Source organism: Formica exsecta, unplaced genomic scaffold (genome assembly GCF_003651465.1).
Source record: "Formica exsecta isolate Colony F162 unplaced genomic scaffold, ASM365146v1 scaffold201, whole genome shotgun sequence".
NCBI classification, from domain to species: Eukaryota; Metazoa; Arthropoda; class Insecta; order Hymenoptera; family Formicidae; genus Formica; species Formica exsecta.
This window is the reverse complement of record NW_021849308.1, coordinates 1,739,680-1,767,036: the sequence shown is the minus strand read 5'-3', so window position 1 is coordinate 1,767,036 and position 27,357 is coordinate 1,739,680. Positions and strand designations below refer to the sequence as shown.

The following is a 27,357-nucleotide window of genomic DNA, read 5'->3' as shown; positions in this document are numbered from 1 at the left end:
TGCTATAAATTCTATATGTAACAGACAATATTCTAACAGATACAAAAAATAGCGATAAAGTTTTGTTGTGACACCTAGAAATCTACCTATATCAGCAAGACATTTTTTTGAGTGCAATTTTTTTTGTTTCAATTCATACAGAGATCTTTTGCGTAACCGACAGTACTCCGTATCGTCGAGTCCGGACTCTTCTCCGTCGTTGATACGCAAGGCGCTCGATCGTTTTCCTTAATTAGTAGTAGTCACGGGACCTGGCAGACACCTCATGCCAACCGCGGAGTAGTCCCCGACTACTTGCCAAGACTGTACGCAACTGTGTCGGCGTTTGGTGCGCAGTACGCTTAATACCACTGCTCTAGCACAATAGCAACACAACAGCATCATCGTGTCGATACACACATACACACACACACACACACACACACAAATGCACATACACACATATATATATATATATATTCCCGAATATTTGCGTAGCATAAATTAATATATATTTAGCTCATATTTACACAAACAAGATTTTTATAATCAATATAATACACTCAATAAAAAAATAAGCTTTATAATTTCTATGTAATTTAAAATTATATTCTCATTTGTATGGGAGTTAAAATATTATATATTTTAATTTATAAAGAGGTTGTAAAGTTCATTTTTATGCAGTACATTATCACAATTATTTTCTTCCATTATTCTTACAATCGAAATTTAAACGTGTTATAAAAAATTAAGTACAGATTTTGTCGAAATTCTCCGAAACTTCGGTCTATATTCTAATCTAAATATGGTCGTTCGATCGCGATTTTTGTTTCAATACAAAGATCACATTGAATGTTAACACGAGATTGAACAGCTGTATGCACAGCGAAAATGCGGCCCCCTTTGACACAACGCACATTTACAATTCTTATTCCCGTATCTACCTGTCGTCGCCTTACATAGAACCGATCACTCGTGCGCAGTTTTTTTTACGGTTTCCAGCAGCGGAGAATCGACATCAGTACCAAACGAGAACGGTAGAGAAGGCAGCTTTCCTGAAATTCTCGCTCTGTGCCGCGATCAGCAGGTACGGAATTTGCATTGAATGCAATAACTTATCAAAGCTTGGAAAAAAAAAGACGTCACGGCGCATACGGCGAAACCGTTCGATGCATCTTGATTAATAACGGGGAAGCCGTGAGCTGCTACCTTCGTACACCGTTTTCATGTTACGCTTGTGATAAATTATAGCGCGGGAACAGAAACGATACGGTAGAAAAGAGTCTCACCACTGAGGAAAATCGCGCTTCGGACCAAGTCGGAGTTGTCATTCAATGCGCCCCATAAATACCGAGATCCGCATTCTATGCGCGATCTCCTTCTTCTCATTAATTTCCCGGAGACACGGTGTGTTATGTGTCTTCTTCTTCTTCTTTCATTACGGATTACACCCCGCAGTCTGCGTGATGTCACGGATCATTAACGATCTTCGTTGCGACTTATAAGCTTGTATTCGCAGGTTACAGTGTAGAACACTTAACGCCTGAAAGCTTAATAAAGAAGTTAAAGCGAACCGTTAAAAGTAACAGATACGCTCGATAAGTTACAAAGCGATGATGTCGAATCTCGACTTAGCTTCGAATATATAAGACGTCTACTTATAATCAACGGAGTCAAACACGTTTCGAAAACTAGATTTGATACGATATTTTTCTCTTCGTGATAATTTATGTGTGTTTCTGGGAGAGAGAAATAATTTGATCACACAAAGGAATTTTTTTTCTAGATATAGAGAGAAACGCCAAGATAATCTCAGTCATCTTTAGTTTTTTAAATGGTATGATCTTTTTTGTATACAGCGATTCTCCTGCACGTTGCTCTATGAAATGATTAAACATAAAAAAAAAAAAAAAAAAAAAAATTCAATTTATTCTAAGATACAATTTCTTTGATTTAATGACTAAAATTTTTTGTTTACCATCAAGAACTATAGAAATATATCAATATTAAAGCTAAAACTCTTAATCATCCACATAATGATGCGTCAACACACACACAGACACTTAGAAACAAAATATGTATTAATATTTTTCGTATTCGTATTTTATTATTATTTTATCAATTTATATATTAATTTATCTTACACATCTTTCTCTCCAGCAATTAATTAATTTATTCTATTGAGAATATATTCACTTGTATGCACGCCGAAATATTTATACGCGAATCCTCTTATTCTGTGCCGCGCCTTAATTTAGGTCTAGTACAACCGGCGCCTGCCAGCGTTTAATAAAGTCGCGATTAATAGCGGCCGCTTTAACGGGCCGCTAACAAAGTACCGGTGCATATTACCAAGCAAAGTGCTCGACTAGCGAAAAGTCGAGACTATAGTCGGCCGACCGTGGATAAACCACGCGCGGGAGCGGTCTAGAGCCCAGGCTCTCTCTCTCTCTCTTTCTCTTAGGAGAGGAACGCTCTCATGTTGCAAACCCGTATATATGCGTGCTCCGTCTGGAGCCAGCAATTACCTTATGCTCGTGTGCGCGTCCGCGCGTGCACGCAACGTTTATCGAGCTATCGAGGTTGTGCAAATAACGCGAGAAAAATTTCTCCGACAGGAACAGAGAGAGACAGACAAAGAGAGAAAGAGAGATGCGTGTCTAATTGTAGCCGCATGCGACGAGATATGGCACAGCTTCTTTGATAAACGGCCGAGTTAGACGGAATAAAGAACGATGGTGGGTGAAGGGGAATCCTAAGCTCGAATCGAATATCGCATGTTCATAATTCTGCCTTTTTCACGACTCGAGGACTAACGTTCGCGTACGTACGGCCTCTCTCTCCCGCATATGTATGTATTAATGTGCACGTCGGATACAATGATTTCACAGGCGATCCGATGACGCCGGCATCTCTCTCATAGGCTCTCGCTACGTAATGTAATTGGTAATTAATGTACATATACAGGTACGTATATATGTAACCGCGTGCAATAAAATGAGTACAAAGGGCGCACACGCGCGCGCAATTTGTGATTGTAATCGATGTAGAAGCGAATAAACTGGGAAATGAGAACGGCAAAACGTTTGATATCCGAATCAAAACGCTCGTTGAAAATACAAGCGTATTGCAAAAGCGAGTCTAATTGCTACAAAATACAATTCCCTCTGATTATATGTATTTCCCTATTATTTCATATTAATTCATCAAAAATGCAACCTTCATTTCCTCTACAACGTTCCATTCTGTTGTCCCGCGTTTTAAGCGATATTAAACTCATGAACTATTTTATTCAAACGCGAAACGCGAAATACACGCGGACAAAAATGCCTTAATTGCATTCGAAATTAACGGGAAGAACGTAGAGTATCGCAAAATTGGATATATATCTTTATAAAACTAATTTCTACGACATTATTTTATTCAGTATAATTATTAATTAATAGTATTTTTTTAATAACATCATATGTTCAGAAAGTATAATGTCGTGTCCAAGAATTTTTCCAAGAAAAAATCCAGAACTCCACGCAAATCTCGGAAGAAACTTTCTTTCCATCTAGAGTTAAGAAATTGTTATTGCATCTTTATCTCACAATGAAAAGAAAGAAAATAAGGCGATGCATCAAAGGTCGTGGTTTCAATTTCGCGGATGATATCCGTTCGTTTTCTTCACGAGAAAAGGTTTACGATTCGTAAAGCGTTACGTACAACGATGACAACGATGACGTGTGATCCTTCTGTACGATAAATCCGGCAGCTTGTTTCTATTTCTGCCTCTCTCCTTCTCTCTCTATTCTCCCAGCATCTGAAATAGCCAATATCCGAGAGAGGGATAGGGACGATCATAGGTCCCTTTTCCCATCGATCGCGGCACAATGATCGGAATAAATATACAGGACCGGTCCGGTTGCTATCGTCTAACTAACAATTTGGAGCGTGGCGTAGAAACAACAAACGACTATACCTGTATCCTCGCCTTAGGAAGAGATCGAGATTATTTCTTTCGAAATTCACTCGAACGTGTTCCAATCGGATGATATAAGCGCATCGGAGATCGGACGTACCGTTTCTACCGCAAGGCAAAAGTAAGCGAATATAATATAGGAATTCACATATCTGAAGATCCCACAGACCACGGCGTACAATCAAAAATATGTTAGTTCCGATATAGTTAAACGAAAACGAATGACGTAGATAAACGGTAAAGAAAATTTTGAAGCGTTAAATTCATCAAATATGATATTATATTTATAAGAAAATGTTGAGAATATAGTGCAACCTAATTTTAATCTGATTTCCATATCTCTATAATAGAGAGAGTAATGAACGGCATTGAAATGTAATAACTCTCATTAAGTATTTTGATTTAATATCTGAATTAATTCTCGTTAAGTGGACAAACATTTTTAATTTTTTTCACATTTCTGAAAAGCGATGATCTTTCGCGTGTACGAGTCACGCAAAAGCATCATGAGATCCATAAACGATTTTTCCGTGTGGAGATTCGAAGGTTGCAGAGTCGTCTTCACTATTTATGGAGAACTAGTTTGCAGATTTTTTCGCGTGCCTCGCTGGTGGAACGAATGTCGGCATAGCGAAGATCCATTCTGGTAGTAACGGCGGGCGAACCGGATTTGACCGGTAAATTGATCGGATTATAGTGACAAATTCGCGTCCCGGAGAAAGTCGAGTGAGTGGACTCAGCAGCGGCAATCGTTTTCCAAGCAGATCAACAGGATCAGAGGGACGATTCGAAGCGAAACGAGTTTCAATGTAAAAAAATTCGAGATTCAGTCTTCAGATCCCACTCGACCGCGCCATTGTGTTAAAATTATTCGTAGATCGCGCGAGTAGAGGAGAGAGAACTTTCCCCTTTTTTTTTTATTATTTTTATAAAACCCTCGAAGAATGTACGTATTACAAAGTGAACGTCGTGCACGCTCCCCGCATTCTTCCTTCGGTGAATGCGTTTTGCGACGAAAGCCGACGTTTCTAAATCGGCGGTTGGCGTGCGCTTATGCGTTCGTGCTCGCCGACGACCGGTCGGCGGAGCGCGTGAAACACGCGTGTGAACGTCGGCGATCACGCATAGTGGGATACGCAACAGCGAGATACGGGATGCTCACGATTCTTTTCCATTTACAGACAACCGACCGCAAATCCCTTATCCTTCTACAAATCTTTAACAGAAAATTCATTTGTGTAAGTTAGAATTAAGTTACCGAAATATTTAATATAACAGAATGTCTACTCAAATTTTGGAAAAAAAATTCTCTAAAAATTTTCGGATTTTTCAGGTATTCTTGTTAGAAAAAATATTTTAAAAATTTTTTGGTGATAATAAGTTTTTTGCTGTATGCATTTTCTAATGTTTTTCATTCGTACGAAGGAAAACACAGAGCCAGTTTCAAGTGCTACATTTGTAAATGTACTGAAAAAAAATTTGAAATTTTCGTAAAATAAGCATTTTTCACTGGTATAAAAAAATTTTTAATTTTTTTGTTACTAAAAATTACAATAACAAATATTTTGTTAAAATATAGCTCACGCCTTTCCGAAATTCATGTAACATTACATGCCGCAAATGCACCTTGTGGTTCTCCATTTTTAATGATTTCTCTTATGCACAAATGGACTTATCTGAATAATGTCTGACGCTAAATTGACATAAGACAATGTCATCTATTCGGTGTAAGCAACAATTACCACACGAAAACAATAGAACTCCGCCATGCAGTAACTTAATGCCATCTATGAAAATCGGGCACGAACTTATGCAATCATCCAATATATATTCATAATATATTTCAAACACATGATTTACTTGGCTTACAAATATTTTGTTAAAATATAGAATATATATAAACAAACATGAAGAGATATATATATTCATAATATATTTCAAACACATGATTTACTTGGCTCGCCGACTTTATAATATAAAAGCAAAATTATCAAAAAAAAGTATTTTTTTAAGAAGTTTCCCGAGTCCCAATCAAATTCCATGAGAATTCCCTGATTTTTCCAGGTACAAAAAAAATCCCTGACAATATTCCAGGTTTTCCATGTTTTTCCAGGAAGTAGATACTCTGTATAAATTAAAAAGCGAAAAAAGGGATTTAATTTTCGTTAATAAAAGGCTCGCTCCGAATTTGTCGATAACGTCGACTATTGGAAACCGTGAAAAGTTAAACGCAACCATGAAGGCAGGAATCGTCGGCCAAAGACTGGCGCGTTTGCCGCTCGCGATACGCACCGGCCTATAAATCAGTTTAATTCGCGTGCGATTCGATACAATGTTTCGAACGCGAGTTCCGGTGGGATCGCTCGAACGCCCCCTTGGGCCCGCGCCTAGCTCCGAATAGGGGGGAAGAGGCCGAGCGTGGAAGAAGGAGAAAGAGAGAATAATCGCGCGCAATTACAGTACGCGCGCGGCGGCGATCGCGTCGATAATCATTCGGAGATGAGATCGCCCGCGTGCAAGATGCATCGCGAACTCGGCCGCGGCGCACGAGAGAGATGCACTCGGGGGGAAATATTTTATTCGGACGCGAGCCGTGTAATTATTCCCGCGTAGAGTATATCCCCCGCTCGCGCACCGCGAGTATCTCGAGATGCCCTTCTCCCGAGATGCCTCTCTTTGCGTTCCGCGGTTGTAGCGAGCCGCCGTCGTGGACAAATTGAATGCTCTCCGACGAGAGAGACGATGGTTACGGGCTATTTTACAAAGATCTAGCGATGAGTCCTTCACGGATTATTATTTAGAAGAACGCATAGCGGATGCGCGATCGTTACGTGGCGTCTTATCATCATCGAAATTATTCTTCGAAACGTCGTATAAAAATTATAAAACGCGCTTCTAAATTGTAAAAAAGTCAAGGAAACATCTAATTAATTTTTAATCCGGCGTTTATTTATTATTTATTTAGCCATCGAATAGTTCTGACGTTTGTGAATTAAATTCCACTCAATATGATATTATGATACATAAAACATCCTGCAGCATTGTAAGCGGAAGTCAATTCGTTTGATGTTGGGATATCCAACTTTGACGAATTATTCGTGGATGCCGAAGTACATTTTATCACTTGACAGGGCAATGATTATCTCCCCTGTAAATCAATATTATATTCTGTTAAGCTCGATATCTAATAATATCGTGTAAATGCGATTCGTCAGATAATTCCAAAACTCGTTATATACATACATACTTTTAATCTTTTCTCTCTTCGCCTAAATTAAATTCCAACACTCGATATAGCTCGACGATTAGCTTATCGCTCCTATACATTTTAACAGGCAGATTTTCGAGGCGATAATCAGCGGCGCTCGTCATCCCTCGACTTCCGCATCTTCCGCGGAACAGCCGACAGATGGTCGAACGAACTCCCTCTCGATTTAACGGACGCTCGCGCGATCCATTCAAGTCAATCGTCTCGCTGCCATCGATCTTCGCTATGCGCGACCGCGGGCGAAGCGCGTATAACGGTCGACGGCCAAGAATGAAGGCGATTGCGCGGGCCAGCAAAATGCCCTTTCCCTCCCGGCGGGAGTGCAATTAAATGATCGATTTATGGTTCCCGCCGATCGTTACACACCGGATATCTGCCCGGTTCGCCTCGCTAATGACGTAGCTAAGGTACCGTGCTTACGCGAGAGGTATTCTCTGCTAGGTGTACTCTCGCCGTTTGAATACGTACTCACGTGATACGCATGCAGAAGGAAAACGAACGCCAGCTGCGTATTTATTAACGATCGCAAACGTGTGAATGCACGTGAACGTGTCTATTGTACGTCGCCATCGATTGCTTTACTCCTCTGTTCAGATGCGAGACATCTAAATCGAAAAATTCAACTCAAAACGGTTTATACCTAGTGAACACAGATTTTCGAGGGAAAAACTGAATCTCGAACCGTGTTGTTCTGTTATTTCGTCTAAAACTCGACTTAGCTGCTAACATAAATTGTATTGAAAAAGAATCGCTCGACACGTTAGGATCATAGTTCAGCGAAGAGCAGACACGCGCGAGGATGTATTGCGAGTTCAAAATCAATCTACGTGAGCAGCGTAACTAATTACTCTTGCTTAGTATACAATCTCGGGGTCATTAATAATATTCCGAAAATTGTTAAAATAAAACGAGGGATTGATTATTATTCTAATTATATATATACTAATTATTATTAAACTATATAATTTTATCATCGAGATATATTATAATCGTCAAGTTTCTCGATTAGCTATCGTGTATGGAGAAAATCGAAATTAATTAACTCCCTGGAACGAACGCGATTTCGCCTACAATCGCTCTCGCAACTATCGTCTGCGTTCCGCGTCCATTGTAAACGAGCGCGCTACAGATTCGCAATGCATATGCGTGCGTTCGGTAAATGAGGCCGATATTCTGGTTCACCGGCACATATGTGAGTGTCCGTCTATCGATAAGCCATATGGGTATCTACCGATTCGTGGCGCGCATCTTGCCTCGTGAAAACCGGATTCGTCCGATACTCGAGCGAGCTCGGCTAATGAGAGACCCTCTTTTACAAGGTGTCTTCCACGCGAACTGCATCGAGAATCTGCCGACTCCTACCAAGAACATAATTCACGAAAAGAGGATCGACGCTTATTAACCGGGCTCGGAATATCCTGCAAATCGCATTGGGATATATTTTCAATGAAATAGTACACATATTAACGGAGAATCTTTTGTTTTTCCAGATTTAAAAGTTTCTTAAACGATACATTTTAAAAAATATTTCACTTGAGATTAAATATTTCCGACAGAATAATGACATTTTAACGTTTCAAAATATATAGCCGTAGATAAAATAAAACTCAAAGAATTAATATACATTCGTAAATTGTTTTGCATTATTTTATTAATTTATGTATATATTAATCTTACGTGTGTGCGTGTATGTCTGATTCGTTTTATGATTCATGCCATATTTTTAGATTCGAATACACTATGCACATAAATATTCTCTATATCGCAATTTTTACATCATGTTCATCTAACATGGCTTAAATAATCTTCTACTGATTATATCTGGGCGTGATTCGCAGCATCTTCATTGTTGCACGAGCAGATATTTATCTCGCGTTCATCCTCTTCGTACGCCCAAGTCTCGCTTAGTTAATCCCTTAGGTGCGACAGATGGCAACGAAAAATATTCTGCACTATTGTGTAATATCTAAATTAAAGATCCATTAGGGTATATATATATATATACTCCACCCTTTTTAAAAATTTTAGTACAAAAAATATTCTCGTGTCGTTAATATTTAAATTTATATTTGATTTTCTAAATCATGTATATAGATATAGAATATTGTAGCGCCGAAAAATTTATTTTTCTGTTTAGTAGCGTTTATATAGTATATGAAAAGAAATTTGGTAGCAAGGCTTAAGTGCATACCCCGCCGAGTGCAAGATCGGTTTTAAGCGATAAAGTCGTCGTCACGTCACGCCGCGTGACACGCAGTTTCCTCGGGCGTATGTAGGTGCGCACACGTGAAAGGAAGCGGGAAATGGTCTCACCGCGAACACCCGCCTTTCCATTTTCTTTAGAGAGACTATTGAGCGCCGGTAAACCAGTTCTAAACGTATGCGATACGCGTCTCTCAATATGTACTTCTCCGTCTTGCACGATCGTGGAAACGTTCGTTAAGATTGCGAAGTTAAATCGGTAAGAAGATGAAGATTGCACCCGGACAAACGGAATATTTAATTAATTTAATGATTTCATAATCGTACTGAATAAATACATATTTTAATGTTGAAAACAACTTTTTCTCCCTTTTTTAAATTTAAAATAAATTAAAATATTAACGATATATTTATAATGGAAACGATTGCCCAACCATTTTCTTGGAGGTAAGGTTGAGCTGATCAAAATTCAAGTACCACAGCGGAAAGCGATCGTAAAGGGACGCTACAAACGAACGATTTTAAACCGAACCCCTATATCTGCATGTACCAATCGGACCAGCGCGAACCGTATTGTCTCTCGTAATTCTCACGAAATAACGCGTCTGACCTAGATTCGCAGATTGCATTTAAATCGTGATGAAACTCGGCGCGCGTAATGATAAGCCACGGTGCAATAAATCGCCATTGTGGCAGGGTGCTGCACTACGAGATGTAACGGATTGCCCAGATAACGTTATAATTCGGAGTATGTTTCGCAAGAGAGTACATAATTTATACACAATGGCAAGTCAGAACGAACTGCTTTTGTTATGCTAAACTTTACTTCTATAAACAATTACATATCGCAAACAGTTACGTACTGATAAGCGATATAAATGATAACAAATTTTGTCAAAAACGACATATAAAAATTCAATACAAAAAGAGAAAGAGAGAGAACGAGAGAATAAAAAATTATTGGTGGATAAATCAGAAAGAGAAATAGCACGAATTAAGATTTTGAAGAAAAAAGACACGAAGAATAAAGCCGATAAACTTTCGCAAAATTTTGCAACGTACGCATTAGTCGTCCTTGAAGGGTCTCGAAGCTTTGAAGATTCACGAATTCGCTTTACGGCAAGCCCTTTACGGTGGGCTGGACGATTAAGTGCAATTACGCTTCCTCCGGCTATCTCCTAGGCCGGGTAGCGTTTTCGTCCTCGGCGAGGATACGGCGAGGCGTAACTGCAAGTTTATGGCCTCATTCGTCCGGTGCGAATCCGCTGGCATAAAGTAAGGATCGCGCGCGGCAGTGGCTGTGCGCGATATGCATCTCTTTGTTCTTTTCCCTTTTCTTTTTGCCGTTTATTCCCGGCTTCCTCGGGAAATGACGGGTGAACGGAAGAATGCATCTGGCGAATGTCATAAAAAGAAAAAGAATCATAATATAAAGCTCTTCTCAGTGCAAATAAAATCTCACGCGAAAAGCATTGATATCGCGATATAATCGATGTTGGATGAATCAACGAGTCGATTGGTTTATCAGGAGAAAGGGAGAGAAATATCCTCTTTCTCCGGATCAATCCGTGAAATGTTGGCGCTTGAATGACAATTGTCAAAGCTATCCCGCGACTACTGCAGTATATATTTTATTATACAATCAATGATCATTAGAGTAAAGAATGCAACCGACAATTTTACACGAAGATCCAGCCGTCATGTAAGCGCGCTCTTTATATATCTTCGGTCCAGAGACATAAGAAATGAATGGGACTAAAATGGGAACTAAAATGATACTTTAGATTGCAAGTGCAGCCTAACGAGAATGATATGAATCGACAAATTAAAATTCCAGGACAAGAGACCCATCGCATTTGTGAGCATGAAAAAATCACATGGTATTAAATTTTTAAATGTGGGACATCGAGTTGAATTGTTGTTGACGATATCGTTTTTCATTTTATTTTTCGTTTTTCATCAAATTGTTTGATTATTAAATTTTGCACATTTCACATCTAGTGATTTATAAAAAAAAAAAAAAAATAGTAAATTTTGTAAAAATCTCAGAATTTTTTAAATCTCTATGTTATATATTATATCGATGCGGTAGCGAGGGGGTCCTTTCCGAGAAGGAGTCGAAACGAGCGTCACGCTAGGCGATTCTGGCCGCAAAAGTGAGAATCACAAATTTTCCCGCGGGTCGACCTCAAAAACCACGGATGAGCGTCACTCTCCGGATCGGCGAGCTCTCGCGGTCGTAAAATTCCTCGCATCGTGTGCTGTGCGAGCGGTTACCGATTCGCCGCGGTTTGCAGATCGCGCGGACGGTACTCGCGACCGCAACTTCGACGGATCTTTCGACGAAGAAAAGAACCGGGAAGAAAGATCAACGACATCCTTCATCGCGCACAGCTGCGTGATGCATATTTCATCAGTGTATCGAATATGATCGATCTTTTATACAGTTAAATCTTCTATTAACCGTAAAAATTAATCGAATAGAATTCTATTCAATTTCTATTTTTATTAAAAACTCGACTTACAATAAACGTTAAATTTTGATAAAATTTATCCAACCATTTATCGTTTGTTTTTTTTTTTTTTGTCTCGTCCGTTCCGTGAAGCTAGCTTTATTTGCCGTTATAGTGACTATAGAAATGATTCTTACAATGCATCCCTGTACGTGGCAAGAAATACGAGCTTTTTAAAAGTTCGAGAGCCCTTCGCTCTGTGAGTCACTCTCGCTGTACCACCTACATCGCGCGATGTCGAAAATAACACTGGTCTCCGCGACTCTTTCGCGAGGCGTTCATCCTTGATTTGATGACCAAAGATGAAAGCCACGCATTACACGGCGATGATCTCTCGACAAGATAAGAGATGCATCCTATTCTTTAGAGCGTCATACATCCCCTCATGATGTATGCGTTTCGCCGGTGGGTGTCCAAGAGTGCTCTCCACGGTAATACGCCCTGCCAACGGAAGACAGTCAGAACTCGGGGCTATCGTGGAAGATTGCAGTCTTTATTAGCCTCAGAATAACCGATATTTTGTGAGTTTCCTTTTTTCATTCGACGCGACCGAACGAAGTGGAAAGAACTCCCGCGGTAATTCTACGGCTTCCAAGCGAATCCTCAAAAATGTATAAATAATTCCACTTCTCTCTGTTCTTCCTTCAAGTTGTTTTTTCGTGAACTAACTTTAATTATACTTTGACGTGTGTATATATATATATATATATATATATATATATATATGTATGTATATAATATACGCTATAAACGCGTAAATAATCTGTATCGGATATTCTGTGACTAATTACTCATCCCATCCAGTTTACTGTCAATTTACGTCACAAAAGCTCCAGCGAAGCCTGAAATAATAATGGAGAATGCATTCCGCCAGAAATGACATTTTGAATTAATTACGCACCCATGCTCATTTGCAATGAGCAGATGGGAAATACGCGAACATTTAGCGTATTATGCAAGGTGTTAAATGGAACTAGCCTTGCTAAACTGTTGCAAGTATATGCATTTCATTTTGCGGTTACTCTAATATTCTAATACTCTTATACTTACTCTGATACTCTAACGGAATATTTTAGTTTAATAAATCAGATCCCTATACATGCATTTCCACGTATACATACATGTTTGTGTAATAGTTATATTTTTAATCAATTTTGCAATAAAATAATTTTAAGGTCAACCTGTGCAGACAAATCAATATTCGTTTCTCGTTAGCTGCTCGAGACGTATTGTTCAATAACAATGTGGTTGGTATCGGCATTCGATATATACAAAATACAATCATACTAGGTCACAATAAGATATCAATACAATATATGTTAGATATATATCATTCCATGTTTCGAAATACGAAGGACATGTTCTAATATCAAACTTAAATCCTTTGAAGGATTTTTACGAAAATGCGTCTGACAATTATTCTTAACTGAAATATCGAGGCAATTTTCGCTAAATAAAGATGAACGTTTTATGAATGATATAGAAATGGACGCATATAAAGAATTTTGAAAAAGTTGAAATTAAAAAAAATTCTTTTCTTGTTGAAATTAAAAAAAGATCATTTCAAAATTTGAAAAAAAAAAATATAAACATTCCATAGATGTCTTTCAAATGTCTTTTATTTGCGCTTTTATGATAACTGGACAGTCAATACACGGCATGAATGTCATGGACACTCTCTCACGCCAATATAAACGTTCGACGAGTCTCGGCACAACGACACGATGGGTTCTCGATATCGATAAAGTGATCATTCCGCGGCTCGTCGAAGCGGAAGGCACCGATTGGCGAACAACCGTGAGAGAAACAGCTCACGATTCGCCGCTGAACTCTCTTTTTCGAAAGGATAATACTTGAGGAACGGTACATTGCCGAAGGGTAACGCTCGCTTCCACTGCCGCCATCGACGCGAAAAAGAGAAACGCGGGAGAGAATAAGGATCGGGCCAGCGCGCAGGCCGCAGAAACTGAATCTGCCTACTGTTCTCTTATTGGATCCTGCCGGACGACCGCGAACCGCATCGACACCGCAAGCGTAAAAAAAAAAAAAAAAAAAAAAAAAATATTCGGGCGCACGTTGGCGAGCGAGCCATTAAGTCCTCGACGAGAAACTTCATTATGCAAACACGCAATTTCTATCCATTAACTTTGTTCTCGTCAATTATCCCTCGCCTTTCAAGGAAAAGGACTTGTCTGTAAGAAAATACACGCGATAATGTATATGTACGAAGAAGTTTAGTGTCGATAGATATTTTTTACTTTCGCTTCTCCCTCTCTCTCTCTCTCTCGCTTCAGATACTTTTTATTAATATTTTTCTAAAAAATTTTACACCGGAAAGAATTCCTTTGAAAAGGATGAAACATTATATTTCTTCTGCTTTGTATTCGGTCGCAACGGATCGGAATCGGAGCCGAGGCCTCTCGGGAAATTACTTCGTGCAGCCGGAAGGCGTGTTTAAGATTATGGTAATGCGGCTCTCTCAATTTCGAATCCGGCAACTGTTAAATCATCGCAAGGAAACGAAATTCTAATTTATGGTCGTTAGATGGTAATAAATAGGTTCAGAGCGATATAGCGAGCAAGCTTGCGCGGAAATAAAGAACCGTTAAGAGAAAGTGCAAACACGACAACGTCATCCTAAACCGTGAGAAATGTTCAGTGAAATTTATCTTATCCCGTAAGTAAACATACATTTACAATTTCAGTAAACGAACAGAAAGATACACATGTTACTTTCGCATAATCTTGTCTATTTAACAGAGTCCACTAAAGAGTGTATATACACAAGCGCATGTTGGATAAATAACAATACAACCGTATTGTATCGTATTGGTCTTCATATTGCCTCTTCTTCATCTTCTAATCAAGCATTTTTAGCATTAAAGCGTTAAAAAAAAAAAATTTCTCTCACATTTTTATAAATTAATATCAAGACTATTCTCTTCGCTTTGCCTTTATACTTGTACGCGAACGGCGTGTAAAGGAATAGATCAGATATCCTACGGTGTTTATGCGTAAACGCCCAATGTTGGATCCCGTTAGGCCGTCGTATACGCGTCGTCTCCACCTGCGACTGAAAAAATCGCGTGATTACACGTGCGTGCGCGCGCGTGCATCGCGCATAATGAAGGAGCGGCTCCGAGATGCGACGCGACGCGAACGGCCGTTACATCATTTATCTCGCGGAAATCGTAGACTCGCATCGAAATAGCCAACGCACGTCTCCATGTTTCATCCTATAACGCATGTACACGCACACGCAAATGAGACGTATATGTGCCGCATCGCATACATCTCACGTTTGCGCGTGGGTGCGGGCCACGTGCGTAACACGTGTGTGCGTACGTGCGTGTGTAAAGCGTCGACGAGAATGCGACGAAGAAATTGAATTACCGGAGGATGTATTCTGACACATGGGAGATCATTTATTTAAAATATGCTATATACTAAAGAGAGTTTGAACGCCATCGTCGGTCGGGTGACGGAATAAAACTTACACTTTGACATACGATTATTGCGGTAAGAAATTCTGCTCACGCTTTCTCGTCGTAAATGCACTGATTGAATAGCAGTTTACGTCAAAGTGTCAAACGCGTATAATTATATAGCGTGTTCCAGATGTATATAGAAGAGTTTTCAAACACCAAAGGGAAGAAGGGAGAATAATGATGAAGTTTCTAAATTGCAAATAATTTTTGTTTTTTTTTTCTTTTTTTTTTTTAAGAATGCACGTCACACTTCCAAGTTGCATCAAACAAGGGTCAGACGTTAATTCTAAGACACCCTGTGCAAGAAGATCCTCAAGAATTAACAAGCGGTTTTTGCTCCTTTGAGACATCCGGTATGCGAGTGTGAATACATTTCACTCGTCTCTTCGCAGACGACGCGTCGCGTGATAATGAATCTCGGTGAGGAAAAGCTGCTGCCTTTATGACGTTCTAGTCGATTAAGCGGGATGTAATCGCAGCTGCCCGCCAGCAGACGCGCGTTTCACGCGGACCTTTCGCGTCGCTGCTGCAACGGAGACGCGTAATCCAATTTGACGAGATTGCGTTTTCGCGCGATCTCGTCTGCCCGGAGCTGTCTTTTCCCACTGCGTGTTGCATCGTCGCGTATGATATTCTACTCGAGCTTTATTGACACTTCTGTATTGTGAATATCCTTCGCATATCTTTACATATTATATTAATATTTGTCGGAATAAAGTATTGAAATTTAGTCGAACAATCTTACCATTCTCAATCTTTTTATCGGCAAAAACTTTTTTATAAAAAAAAAAAAATTGGATTAAAGATATTTCGACGCGCGACACTGACTTTCGGAGCTGTAAAGATATCGATTCCTTGCTAAATTTAATCTTAAACCTCATTCGCGTACGGATCACGTGTGTATAATAAACATGTAGACATTAATGAGATACGATAGTAATTTATAGGACGCTATATAAGTCGCGACGGTATGCGAAAACGATACTGGGTGTGGTAAACCTCGTGAGCGCACTGATAAGAGTTTCCATGGATAATCCTGTGTACTCACTATGTTACGGCCACTGGCACGACACTCACCTGAAAAAGAATGGAAAAGATGCTTTAATAATGTTATCATTTCATGAGATGGATTTAATCAAATTATATATCGGCGTATATATATTTTTTCGACGGCTGTAGATGATGATATGTTATAATGATACACGGTTTGAATTTAAATTATTCATACTTGACATTCCTACGTAAGAAAGCTTTGCGTCTTAAGAACAAATTTCTATTTTGGAGTAACACTGGCGTTCGCTATAGCACAGATCTTCCTTCTTACAGATATCTTGTTTGCCAGTGTGAAACACGAATTTGCAATACAACATGGTATCAATAAGAAGGTTAATGGAAATGAAGCTAAATTGCTACTTGAATAAAAATAAGATGCTTTTCCAAATATGTATAATACTTTTTGTCGATGAACAATGATACCAAGTAATACAGTATTTCTGAAGCATTTGTTTCATAAGAATAAATAGTTTTTTACAAAAAGTGTTTTTATTAAAGCAGATCAATATGCGCCAATTAATTTTAAGGCATTTGTTATCACTATAAAATCTTGTTCTCACAATGTATCAGGATGATTAGACAAGACTTGTAATCCCAGTTACAGTCATGTTTTTCATGATAAAAAAGGCAAGAATATAAAAAAATTTAATTCTACAATTGTAAAACCACAGTGGAAAAAATCAGTCTAAAAATATCTTGTATGAAATTTTCTGTTTACACCACTATAATAATATAATAATGATATAACTTTTAATTAATAACATTAGCTTATAACATTAAATACTACGATATTTCAGTTATAAATATACTTTATACATGTATCACACATGTATAAAATACCATTTGTGAAAATAATTTTAGGAAAAAATTTTTTATATGAACGTTGTAATTGTTAAAATCGATATTATCAGGATATTATATATTTAAGTGTAACAACTTAATACTGGAATATTGTACTTAATACTGATCATCGATACATGTACGTTACTCTAAACGTACTTAAAGAAACGACATATAAATACTAAATTAAATTATCTGGTATATATATATATCTCGCGATAAACCAACGCAATTAATGTCTTTAAAAACATATCTGTCAATCAGCTATATTTTTTCTATGTTAGTGTTAATTTTTTCTCCATTGCACGCACTAGTACATTGGATAATTCTTCTTTTTTGTTCTTCCCAAGGTCTACAGTAACAGATATTTTCGTCGTATTTAATACGTTACTATCATCATTATTCGCATCTGCTTTGTAATCGCTTATTAATTTCGCTATTTCATTTGGCTTTAATGGGGATTGTTTGAATGGGATACATGCGCCATGCTTTTCACAATATTCCCAGAGTACTTTCCAGTTATCATTTGTGCAAAGAATATCTGGATTGCCTATTATTATCATAAGTGCTTTTGCACGTGTCAGAGCAACATTAAATCTCTATATAAAAATCGAGATCTTTATATATATATATATAAACAATATTATAAAAATACTATAAACGTGTGTATTTTTAATAACATTTGAAAGTAAACATTTGGAGTCGAACTCGATATAAACTTTTAGTTATAATAATTCACATAGTTTTTTTTTTCGAGTCATTATTATTATTATGGTTCGAGTACAAAGAAACAAAACGTACAATGAAATAATATTAATGTTTATTGATATGCGAGAAAATAAAGCATACAATAGTAAATGCATTTTTAGCATAGTTTACTTTCATGAGCTGAATCAAAAGTTGATGAAAATGATACGTTAACACAGCGTTTATAAAGAGCACATCAGAGATAACAATTCACAATACCGTCCAAATCATATAACGGACATAATACATCAAGTAAAAGGTCACAAAAATTATTATGTGAAATAGCCATTTTTCTGGTCGCTATTCGCTGCTTCGAACAACTGCGAGATTTATCAACGGGTTTTGTCAACATCGTGTTTAGAAACGCTGCTGTGTTAACTCGGTCATGTGATACGAACGCGTTATCCAAATCGTCTGGTGAAACATGCCAAACACAAATCGGACGTCGATAGGCGCAATAAATCATGTCTCCAACACCGGAAGTGCATCACCGGCATTGTCGGCTTGACACACTTTGTCCTTTAGATATGTGCAATTGCGATCGTAACTAGTTCACTCCAAATCGATATCTGCTCGCGACGAAAAACAATATCAGAGATTGATTTTATTGAGAAGAGAAGAGAAAAAAATATAATTGGGGCATGAGTAAAAACGGTGAAACTATAACATGAAATGTCAAAAGTCAAGCTCTGTCTCGAAACACGTGATCTATAATCTACAGAAATAAATCTCTCTCTTTTGAAGAAAAATACTCGCGAGCACAAGCACGTGCAGGGCGATAAGTCAAAGTTGTTGAAATTAAAATGAACGAATTATTTTTTTATGTAAATAGCTCTGAAGATTTCTTTAAACTGCAGTTACTGGTGTGTAAAGAAATCTTACTTGACGATACTGAAAATATTATTTTCGATATATATTGAAATATGAATTTTTACTATATCATTATCCACGGTCTACGTGCGATCGCGTTTATTTAAAAATGTCAGACCGAAAGTGTTTTGCTACCCCTAGAAGAAGAGACATTCCGTCGCGCTACCGATACCGCAACGCGCCCGATGTAAACACGATCGAAACAAGAAAAAGGGCTGGAGAGAGGGAACAAGACGTACCGCGAGTTTGCCGAGAATGATAGCCCGTCAAGGCTGCCGCTGCTTGACAGCCTGACCTCGTGCCACGAGGCCGCGACGTTATATTTACCACCTGGAAGTGCTTAGAAGGAGGTTCTCATCCGCGTTCCCTAATGGTCTATTATCGGACGGTCTATTAAAGGGAATGTGCTTGAGCGAGGACCGTTACGCCTGTCGCGCGAAAATTACAGGATAGCGTTACGTCCGCGGTGATAAAACGCAACGTGTAACAAATTTATCCCGAGACATTATAATCTTGACTTGCATTTTAATATGTTAAGTACAGGATATACGATAAAATTAACATGTCAAGTGTTCTTCAAATATGTCGAGATTTAACTAAAATCACATTGCAATAAAAAAGATTTATTTCAAAATAAAAAAAAAAAGTTCTTCAAAATTACTTTTTCTATAAATAATTGCAATACTATATATGATATTTTATATTTTAATGTTCAAAACATTTATCTTTTTCTTAAAAGAAGTATGTTATAAAATATCTTAGCAAAGAAATATAGAATATGTATGATTTTCAAAATCCAACAAGTTAAACGCTGACATTGTCATATTTTATATTCATTTCTGTTTTAATTTTTTTTATAAATAGTAAAAAATGTTAAAGTAGAGTAAATACAAGAGAAATCTTTCGAAAAGACCGCCAAACGAAATCGATACTGAGCGACGACAGCGCTCGTGAGCCTTCTCACGCCGACATGTGATCATTAGCATATGCTGCGTAATACCACAACTTCATCTTCATGAAGAAAAGAAAGAAAATATAAGTATATACGTTATATTCACAGGAACACGCGCGCACATTAAATGGACATATGTACGGTGCTTGTATCAAATCATCAACTGCAAGTAAGATCCAAGTGACAGCGTTAACTGGAACCAATGACTGTAACTACATCTGTTCGCCAACAGAAAAATTGTACGCATGCGTAAAAGTGAGTACCCCACTGATACCAATATAGACACGATACACTTTCAACATACTCAGATGTTTAAGCAAAATATTTTTATATAATTTTTGCTTGCAAATATTTATTATGCTCATATACGAAATTATTAATGTCAAGAGAGAGGAAGATAAAATATTAAATATAAATAAGATAATTACAAAATGCACATTATTTGATCGATAGCAAAAATATTGATTAAATAACGCGAATATACTTGCGTACAGATATAAATTAGCAACGTGCTTCTTCGATTGCGCGATTGTACTAATAAGAAAGAATTAGATCGCGGAAGGGATTATCCCTCCATCGTAATTTACCGCGTGAATAGAAGCGAGATTCAATCTATTGTACATGATTACAATTGTCCGACTATATTATCTGATATATCTACTTTCAATATCGCTGCTTAAAAAAAAAAAAAAATAATAATCGCGTGCAGATCCTAAATGAATTTTCCTTGCGCGCTACAACGTCGATAACAATTGCGTGCGATCGAGATAACACGATCAGCATTTTTCCAAAACGATCGTTTATCAAAATTACAATGGCAAAAACAAAAACGCGCAAATTGGAACTACATAAATAACTGTATGTCGAGTGTACCGTCTGTAATTTGGCTTAACAATTACGACACCCGTCATTCAAAGTATTCCTGGAACTTCGCAACTTCATCTCCGATGAAGCAATCAAAATCGCATAGCGGCAAATTCATGCACGCTGATGCGCAACAGTTGACGTGCACCATTAATTACGTTGTTGCTCATTCCGATGCTCTGACGCCGCGAACATGTGTAAAAGACGGAAACATTAACGTTAACCGCGATCGCGCTTCCAACGAGCGATTGTATTGAACCTCGTTAACCTTGACATTTTGAGCGACTCATGCCTCGCGTTTATTTTAGAAAGGTAGAAAGATACACACCGTGACGAATTTTTACCCCGCGGATCGATAAGCGATACTATTGAGTATGATGCAATTCTGTCACCATCTATTTATGCAAGAACACGCAAACTCTCCTATAAGTATGGTCGTTACTTTCAATTGCACGTTCTTGGATTAATCTAAATGTAGTATCTATGTGGTATATTTTCTTAACAAAAATATTTGATTGATTGCATTATCTTTCTTGCAACTTTTCCATCTTTCGCATTAAATATTCTAATTGGGATTGTAATTAAATTTTTGTTAAAATTAAATAGATTCAAAATAAATTAACGCAATTGAATGCAATTTACTTTTTGTTAAGCTTAATTTGCTAAAAAATTTCTACACTTTCAATAACTTGAGAATTGTACATATCTTGATATCGAGGAAACAATCTCAAAGATTTTGTTTTATATTTCAAACTTCAGGTTCAGTTTTTAATTATTATCAGTTTTTGATTCTAAAATTAATTTAATATTTTTTACGGATATTTTACCAAATTCTTTCTTATTAAACGCTAATTATTATCCAAATCAGGAAGAATATAGATGTATTCACATTATATGATCAACATCTTACAGTAACCTTTATAATTATGATAGCTTGAATATATGCTTCCGAATATTAACCCGCTTTACCTGCTTTTTACGATCTTTAATTTTTTTTAAATAAAATCGCCTATAACGCAAAAAAAAATTACAAAGATTCTTTTTAAATTTAATATCAACGAAAATTGCACAGATTCGATCGAAGAGTTGATCAGCAAAATCCAATCAGGAATGATCGTCAAATCGCAAGTTGGACGAAGAATGCTATTCACCACGAGATATGCTAATTTCTGGGTAAAAATACTTGAGAAAAAAAAGAAGAAGAAACCGTTGGCGTCAGAGGTTAGTGTGTCTCTCATTTCTCCGTTAATTAATCTGACCGCTCCCTTAATTATCCCTCGGAGTTGTGCTTTATATCAGTTCGAGAGAAATCTCTCAGGGGATCACACGCGCACTTTCCCCAGACATTTCTTACGTAACAATGTATGTCCGTGTTACAATTCGCGTGTTTCCATTCCCGCGGCACATCACGATCGCACGACCTCAATAATCCTCGTGAATCTTCCCAGTCGGATAGATTCCAAGAATCCACCGTTTCAAGCATTGCGTATTACATCGAGAGATTACGAATGCCATTCTTTCATTATTTTCAAATGTTCTAGCTTATCTCGAATCAAATTTGCGCGGTATGTAAGCTTTATCTGAAAAGAATTAGGATCCTGATATTTTTATTTTCTTAAATACAAAATAAACTTCGCTAATCTCCGTTGCATTATGAGCAATTCATTGTCAAATCAACGTGTAAAGGTCAAATAGATATCTGCTAAATATAAATTTTTCCTTTATTGATTCTTATATTCATTTACAATAGAAACTTGATTTTTATACATAAAATATATAAAAATATTTTACAATTTAATAAACTTTAATTTTTTCACTAGATATCTCTCTATATATATCTTATTTATCGATTATTTTTTTAAACATTGGTTAATTCTTACTCCACTGTGGTGTAAAATTACTCCTGCCGATGCAATTTAATTCCATGCTACGGTAATGCGAAACGGCAAATATACGAGTAATATGATCGCGCGTGTTGAAAAACGACATCAGCAATCGGATGGCAGTTCGCGAGTAGTAGACAAACGCTCGGACTTTTAAAACCATACCAATATTGATACTTGCAACGCGACGCACGGATCAATTCCTTTTTATGCAATCACGGAAAGCCGGAAGGGGCACCAGCCGTTTGACGGCGCGGTGTCAACGAGTCGACAAGCGTATAAGAAAAAGATGTCGTAACGGAATGTAACGGTCTTTATTTTGTTCCCTGCTCGCGATGATCCCTCCGAGCATATTTCCTCGACCGACCAACTATACAAAGCGGCCTTCGCTTGTGATTGCGGCATAATACCGCGTGCAGGTCTTAACGAGCTACCTATTGCAAACCGGCGAGCCCCCCTGGACTTCGTACTTTGTCCGGTACGCCGACGTGGTGAACGATCAACGGGGAATGTCACACTTCAATTGGCCGGCGGGCGACAGTAATTACCACGTGCTTAGGACCGGCTGTTTCCCGTACATCAAGTATCATTGCAGCAAACGACCGGCGCAGGACCTCAGCGACGAGGACAGATTCTTCAAGGCGATCAAGATATTGAACCTTGGTAAGTAGCCGGATGCTCGCCTCGAAAAAGAAATTCATGTTCGGAAACGCGACCTTGTTTATTTACGCCGATCAAATGCGATAAACTGACAAGCTCATAAATCCTATAATTACTACGAATATGTGATGTCCCATAGAATCTCCGATATTAATTTCACAAGATTTTTTAAATACTTTGCTTTAATTAAAATATCGGGGGACATTTTTTTATTCGTCAGCGATTAAGAGTGAAAATAGACATTCGTGAATTAAGCTCCCAAATGGCGTTTAGTTAAGATAGGGAGTTTTGCGACACCCGGTATATTTCTCTTGATATAATTGAAATCAATCCGTATCTAAAATAACGATCGGAACAAGGCGTCACGGCAGAAACCACGCGATATCACCACAGGCGGTCTTACTTGACTTAATTTCCGAGAAGAGACGTGTAGAACAGCGACGACGACGACGACGACATCGTCGTCGTCGTCGTTGTCTTGTCACGGTCAACGTCTCGTTTCATTGACTGCTCCTCCTCGATCCGGAATTAGCCATGGCGAACGAGTTGAGCAATGCGATCTCAGCGACGACGCGATAAAACCCTCGACTTCTTGCCTCCTTGCGTTTGTTCAATCCAGGTATCCCCACCTTGATGTACGGACTGGCGGCGACGCAGCTTATCCGACACCACGAGATCGTGAAGACGCCTCAAGGCGACGTGACAATCCACTTCTTGCTACCGGAGGACAAAGGCGCGCCACACTAAGATCGCGACTAGCATCGATATTAATATTAATATCTATTCGAGTTTCCCATGTCTCACGATGGACTTTAATGACGGACTTAATGAAATACGAAGCCGTACCGAACGATTGTTACATGTTTTTTAATTTACCACGTCGTGATGTTACTTATTAATCCGGCGAATCCTCAAATACGGAATGAGGAGGGAATCAAGCAGCCAGTTTTGTCATTAACTTTCTTAATTGAAAAAATAGAGAATAATGATCCGAGACGGTTTTCTACACAAAGAAATGCGACAACTATATCTGTTATTGAACAGATAGTTAATCTATAGCTTGATCAAAATCACAATTAGATAGTAAGATCTTAATAAACAATATGACAAAATGCAAAATGGCATTGCTTTCCAATAAAAGAAATGTATTTTGAAATTTTTCTCAATACACTTGAGAGAATAGCACGTGCCAGTCTCTGCAGATCTTATTAATCAATTAAGATCAGGAAGGCGTTTATTAGCGACAAGATCAGTCGCGTGTGAATTTACGGGTAATTGACGGTTTCAGGTCAAACTTCGAAGGGTTTAAATAGGAACGCTTTTACATGCTTCGACGACGCGCCGATAAGACATGAAGTCTTATTTAATGAGAACAGCCGCGGGCGATTCGCACCTAGAACAAGGTGCGAACGCGCATAGTTAACATTAAAGCGGCTTTCTAATTAGCTACTACTCGCGTTTCCCGGCTTGATGATGCATTAATTTTGTCGACTCGTTTATCCGCCCCGAACTTGTTTGCATGGAGAACGTAACGTACGATAATGAAAGCTCCCGTTGCCGACCGTTGGCATTAAGTCCGCGATTTATACGAGTGTCGAACGCGACGCATAATAATTCGTTATAATTATTATGGCTATGGATGGATTACGATTGGCGAGCGAACATCCCCTTATTCGAATCGATCGATATGCCGGATATATCGCAGTAAGATAAGTCACTTCTAAAGGACACGCTCCGTCAATTACAGATGCGATTGCACATTGCCCGTAACCCTCGGCGACGTGCGCAAAGCGTGCAGCTGTTCAAAATAAACGTGATCTGAACTTGGTGAAGTATCCTTCGTAAGATATACTCATGAGATTTGACTCGCAAATATTCCTTTATAGCTTTAAGATGCGTTTATAAATTCATAATTATACATTCAATTTTCGTATAGCTCATAATTTAACATTATAATTATTTCCGATCTCTCTTGTGAATAATACTTTGTGAAAAATTTTATGGAATAGAAGTACAAATCTTGAATTTTTTATCACATTTATAAATTCATGATTTTTATCTTTATTATAATAACAATATAATTTTTGGTTTTATTAATTTTACCAAGTTTAGATTTGAGATATTTTGAAATGATGAAATATGGCTCAAAATGATGGAATATGCATAATAGTTGCAATTACTTGTATCATTAATTGTAAAATTTTGTTCTAGCTAGTAATATCTTGATTATACCCTATCAAAATATATATATTAATAATAAGTTATAATAGTCATTTTATGCACGTCAAACCTGGAAATCAATGCGGTAAAAATAAATACAGAAAATCTACAGTGAACTACAATTTTTTTTGGCAAATGGATCAGATCAATAATGTTATTAGTGTAGCAGGTGCAGTGATATTTAAATTTCACGCAACGCAGGCGACAGATAAAAATTCATTAGCGAACCGTGAAATATTACGCAATGACATTTCGAGCCTTTTCCCGACATTTACGATTGCGCTTGCGAAAGTTTTCGTCGTTTCCAATCGACGCCACCACATGGCATGCATACATGCACGCATGCATTTCTCCGAATGGCTATTTATCATTCGATGATTATGTCGACAAAAAGGAAAATAAATAAAAGCCGAATAAAAGTATTAATTAACTACTGGCTTTCACATTGGTATTTTAGCAGATTTTCACCAATCTGTACTTTTGCGTTTGTCACGAATAACGTCTTCGATCTTGCCTTTTTTGGGAGAAACATACAATATTCTCGTTCTCCATTTCCTTTAACGAGGCGTAATCTGAGTAGCATAACCGAGGACCAAAACGATCGAGTGTATTGTATTTTTTTTTTTTTTTTTTTTTTTTTTTTGAACGTAAAGAGTTGACTTTATCATAAAGGCAATTAAGAAACACAAAATATAGGACTATTTCAAGGTATGAAATATTTAACCGCTGGCACGTACAAGATTCTTATTTGTGATAATATTTTCAAGGACTTAATTTCTACGCAGATCCTGATAGAATTAATAGAATAAAAGAAATCAGTTAAAGTTATTAATGTTAACAAAAATTGTAAATTTTTTTACAACTCGCACATATTTAAAATTTTTTGTTAGAAAAACATTACAAGATAGAAAATGTCAGTTAGAAAATAGTGAACAGCATGCTTTTTTTATGGTGACCATTTTTATTTCACGGATCAAGTTCAATGAACTAATATAGATACTCATACTTGGCGATTATCAGTCGATTCGATCCGCAGAATAACTCGAGTATCCAGCGATCATAAGAAATATCTGGTATCTAATAGATAACGAGATTTCTAGAGCGATCCAGTCTTATAACGCCGGATCGGTCAGACGCACTCTCAGGTTCCTCAGATTCATTTAGATGATCAGATAGGAGGACGATCGGAGGGGAATGGAAGACGAAAGAAGAAGAGAGAGAGAGAGAGAGAAAAAGAGCGGGCGGGTGGGAATTTTATGATGCTCGTTAGGAGCCTCGGAGAAGGCTAGTTATGCTGATTAGATCGAGTTTACATATCGAGAAAGTATGCAACTACGACATATTAATAGCATCGCGCCCAAGAACGATAAGGACGACGATCAGCGCTATGACAGTCGCAGGTTCAAAAAAAGGATGGTCTCTCGTTTTCGCGAAGATTATAAGAGGGTGACGATAACGATAATAGGCCCTGTCACGCGTATCAGAGTTGAGCGGCGTTGCTGCAGTCGGTGCTAAATAACATCGCCTAACGACAAAAGGGATAGGATAATTGACAGGAACGAAGGAAGCCGATTACAACGTATTATTTCCTGCGATTCTGCTTCCTGCGCGAAGCGCGAAACTCCCTGCGAGCTATCGCGTTGTCTTTCCTAGTCTAGACCACACAACGGAGAATCTCGCAACGAATTTTATACAATTATAATATAAAATTTACGAGATACTTATCGACATGTGTCATGAATAATGTGTGTTGAATGACGTCTTAAACTATAAATTAATGTCAAGAAGAGGAATTATTAATGTAAGATGATCTGTAAGAATTATTCTTGTCTCTACATATATATATACATATAT

General features: G+C 37.8%; 2 protein-coding genes across 2 annotated transcripts in view; one reads left to right on the top strand and one right to left on the bottom strand.

Moving 5' to 3' along the window:
• The window catches only part of LOC115234725 (cadherin-99C), a 125,060-nt gene that overhangs the window by 66,550 nt on the left and 31,153 nt on the right, over positions 1–27,357 (bottom strand). The gene's annotated exons all lie outside the window — the stretch shown is intronic.
• On the top strand, positions 19,835–25,540 carry LOC115234736 (uncharacterized protein C15orf61 homolog). Its single transcript, XM_029806045.1, has 4 exons — positions 19,835–20,131; positions 21,813–21,961; positions 23,043–23,286; positions 23,903–25,540. The coding sequence occupies exons 1-4, from the start codon at positions 20,122–20,124 to the stop codon at positions 24,028–24,030; spliced, it is 531 nt and encodes a 176-aa protein (XP_029661905.1). The 5' UTR covers positions 19,835–20,121; the 3' UTR covers positions 24,031–25,540.

Excerpts from the sequence above, each read along its gene's own strand:
- LOC115234736 (XM_029806045.1), top strand. Across the intron at positions 21,962-23,042 it reads AGAAACCGTTGGCGTCAGAG|GTCTTAACGAGCTACCTATT; the intron begins GTTAGTGTGTCT and ends TACCGCGTGCAG. Across the intron at positions 23,287-23,902 it reads GATCAAGATATTGAACCTTG|GTATCCCCACCTTGATGTAC; the intron begins GTAAGTAGCCGG and ends TGTTCAATCCAG.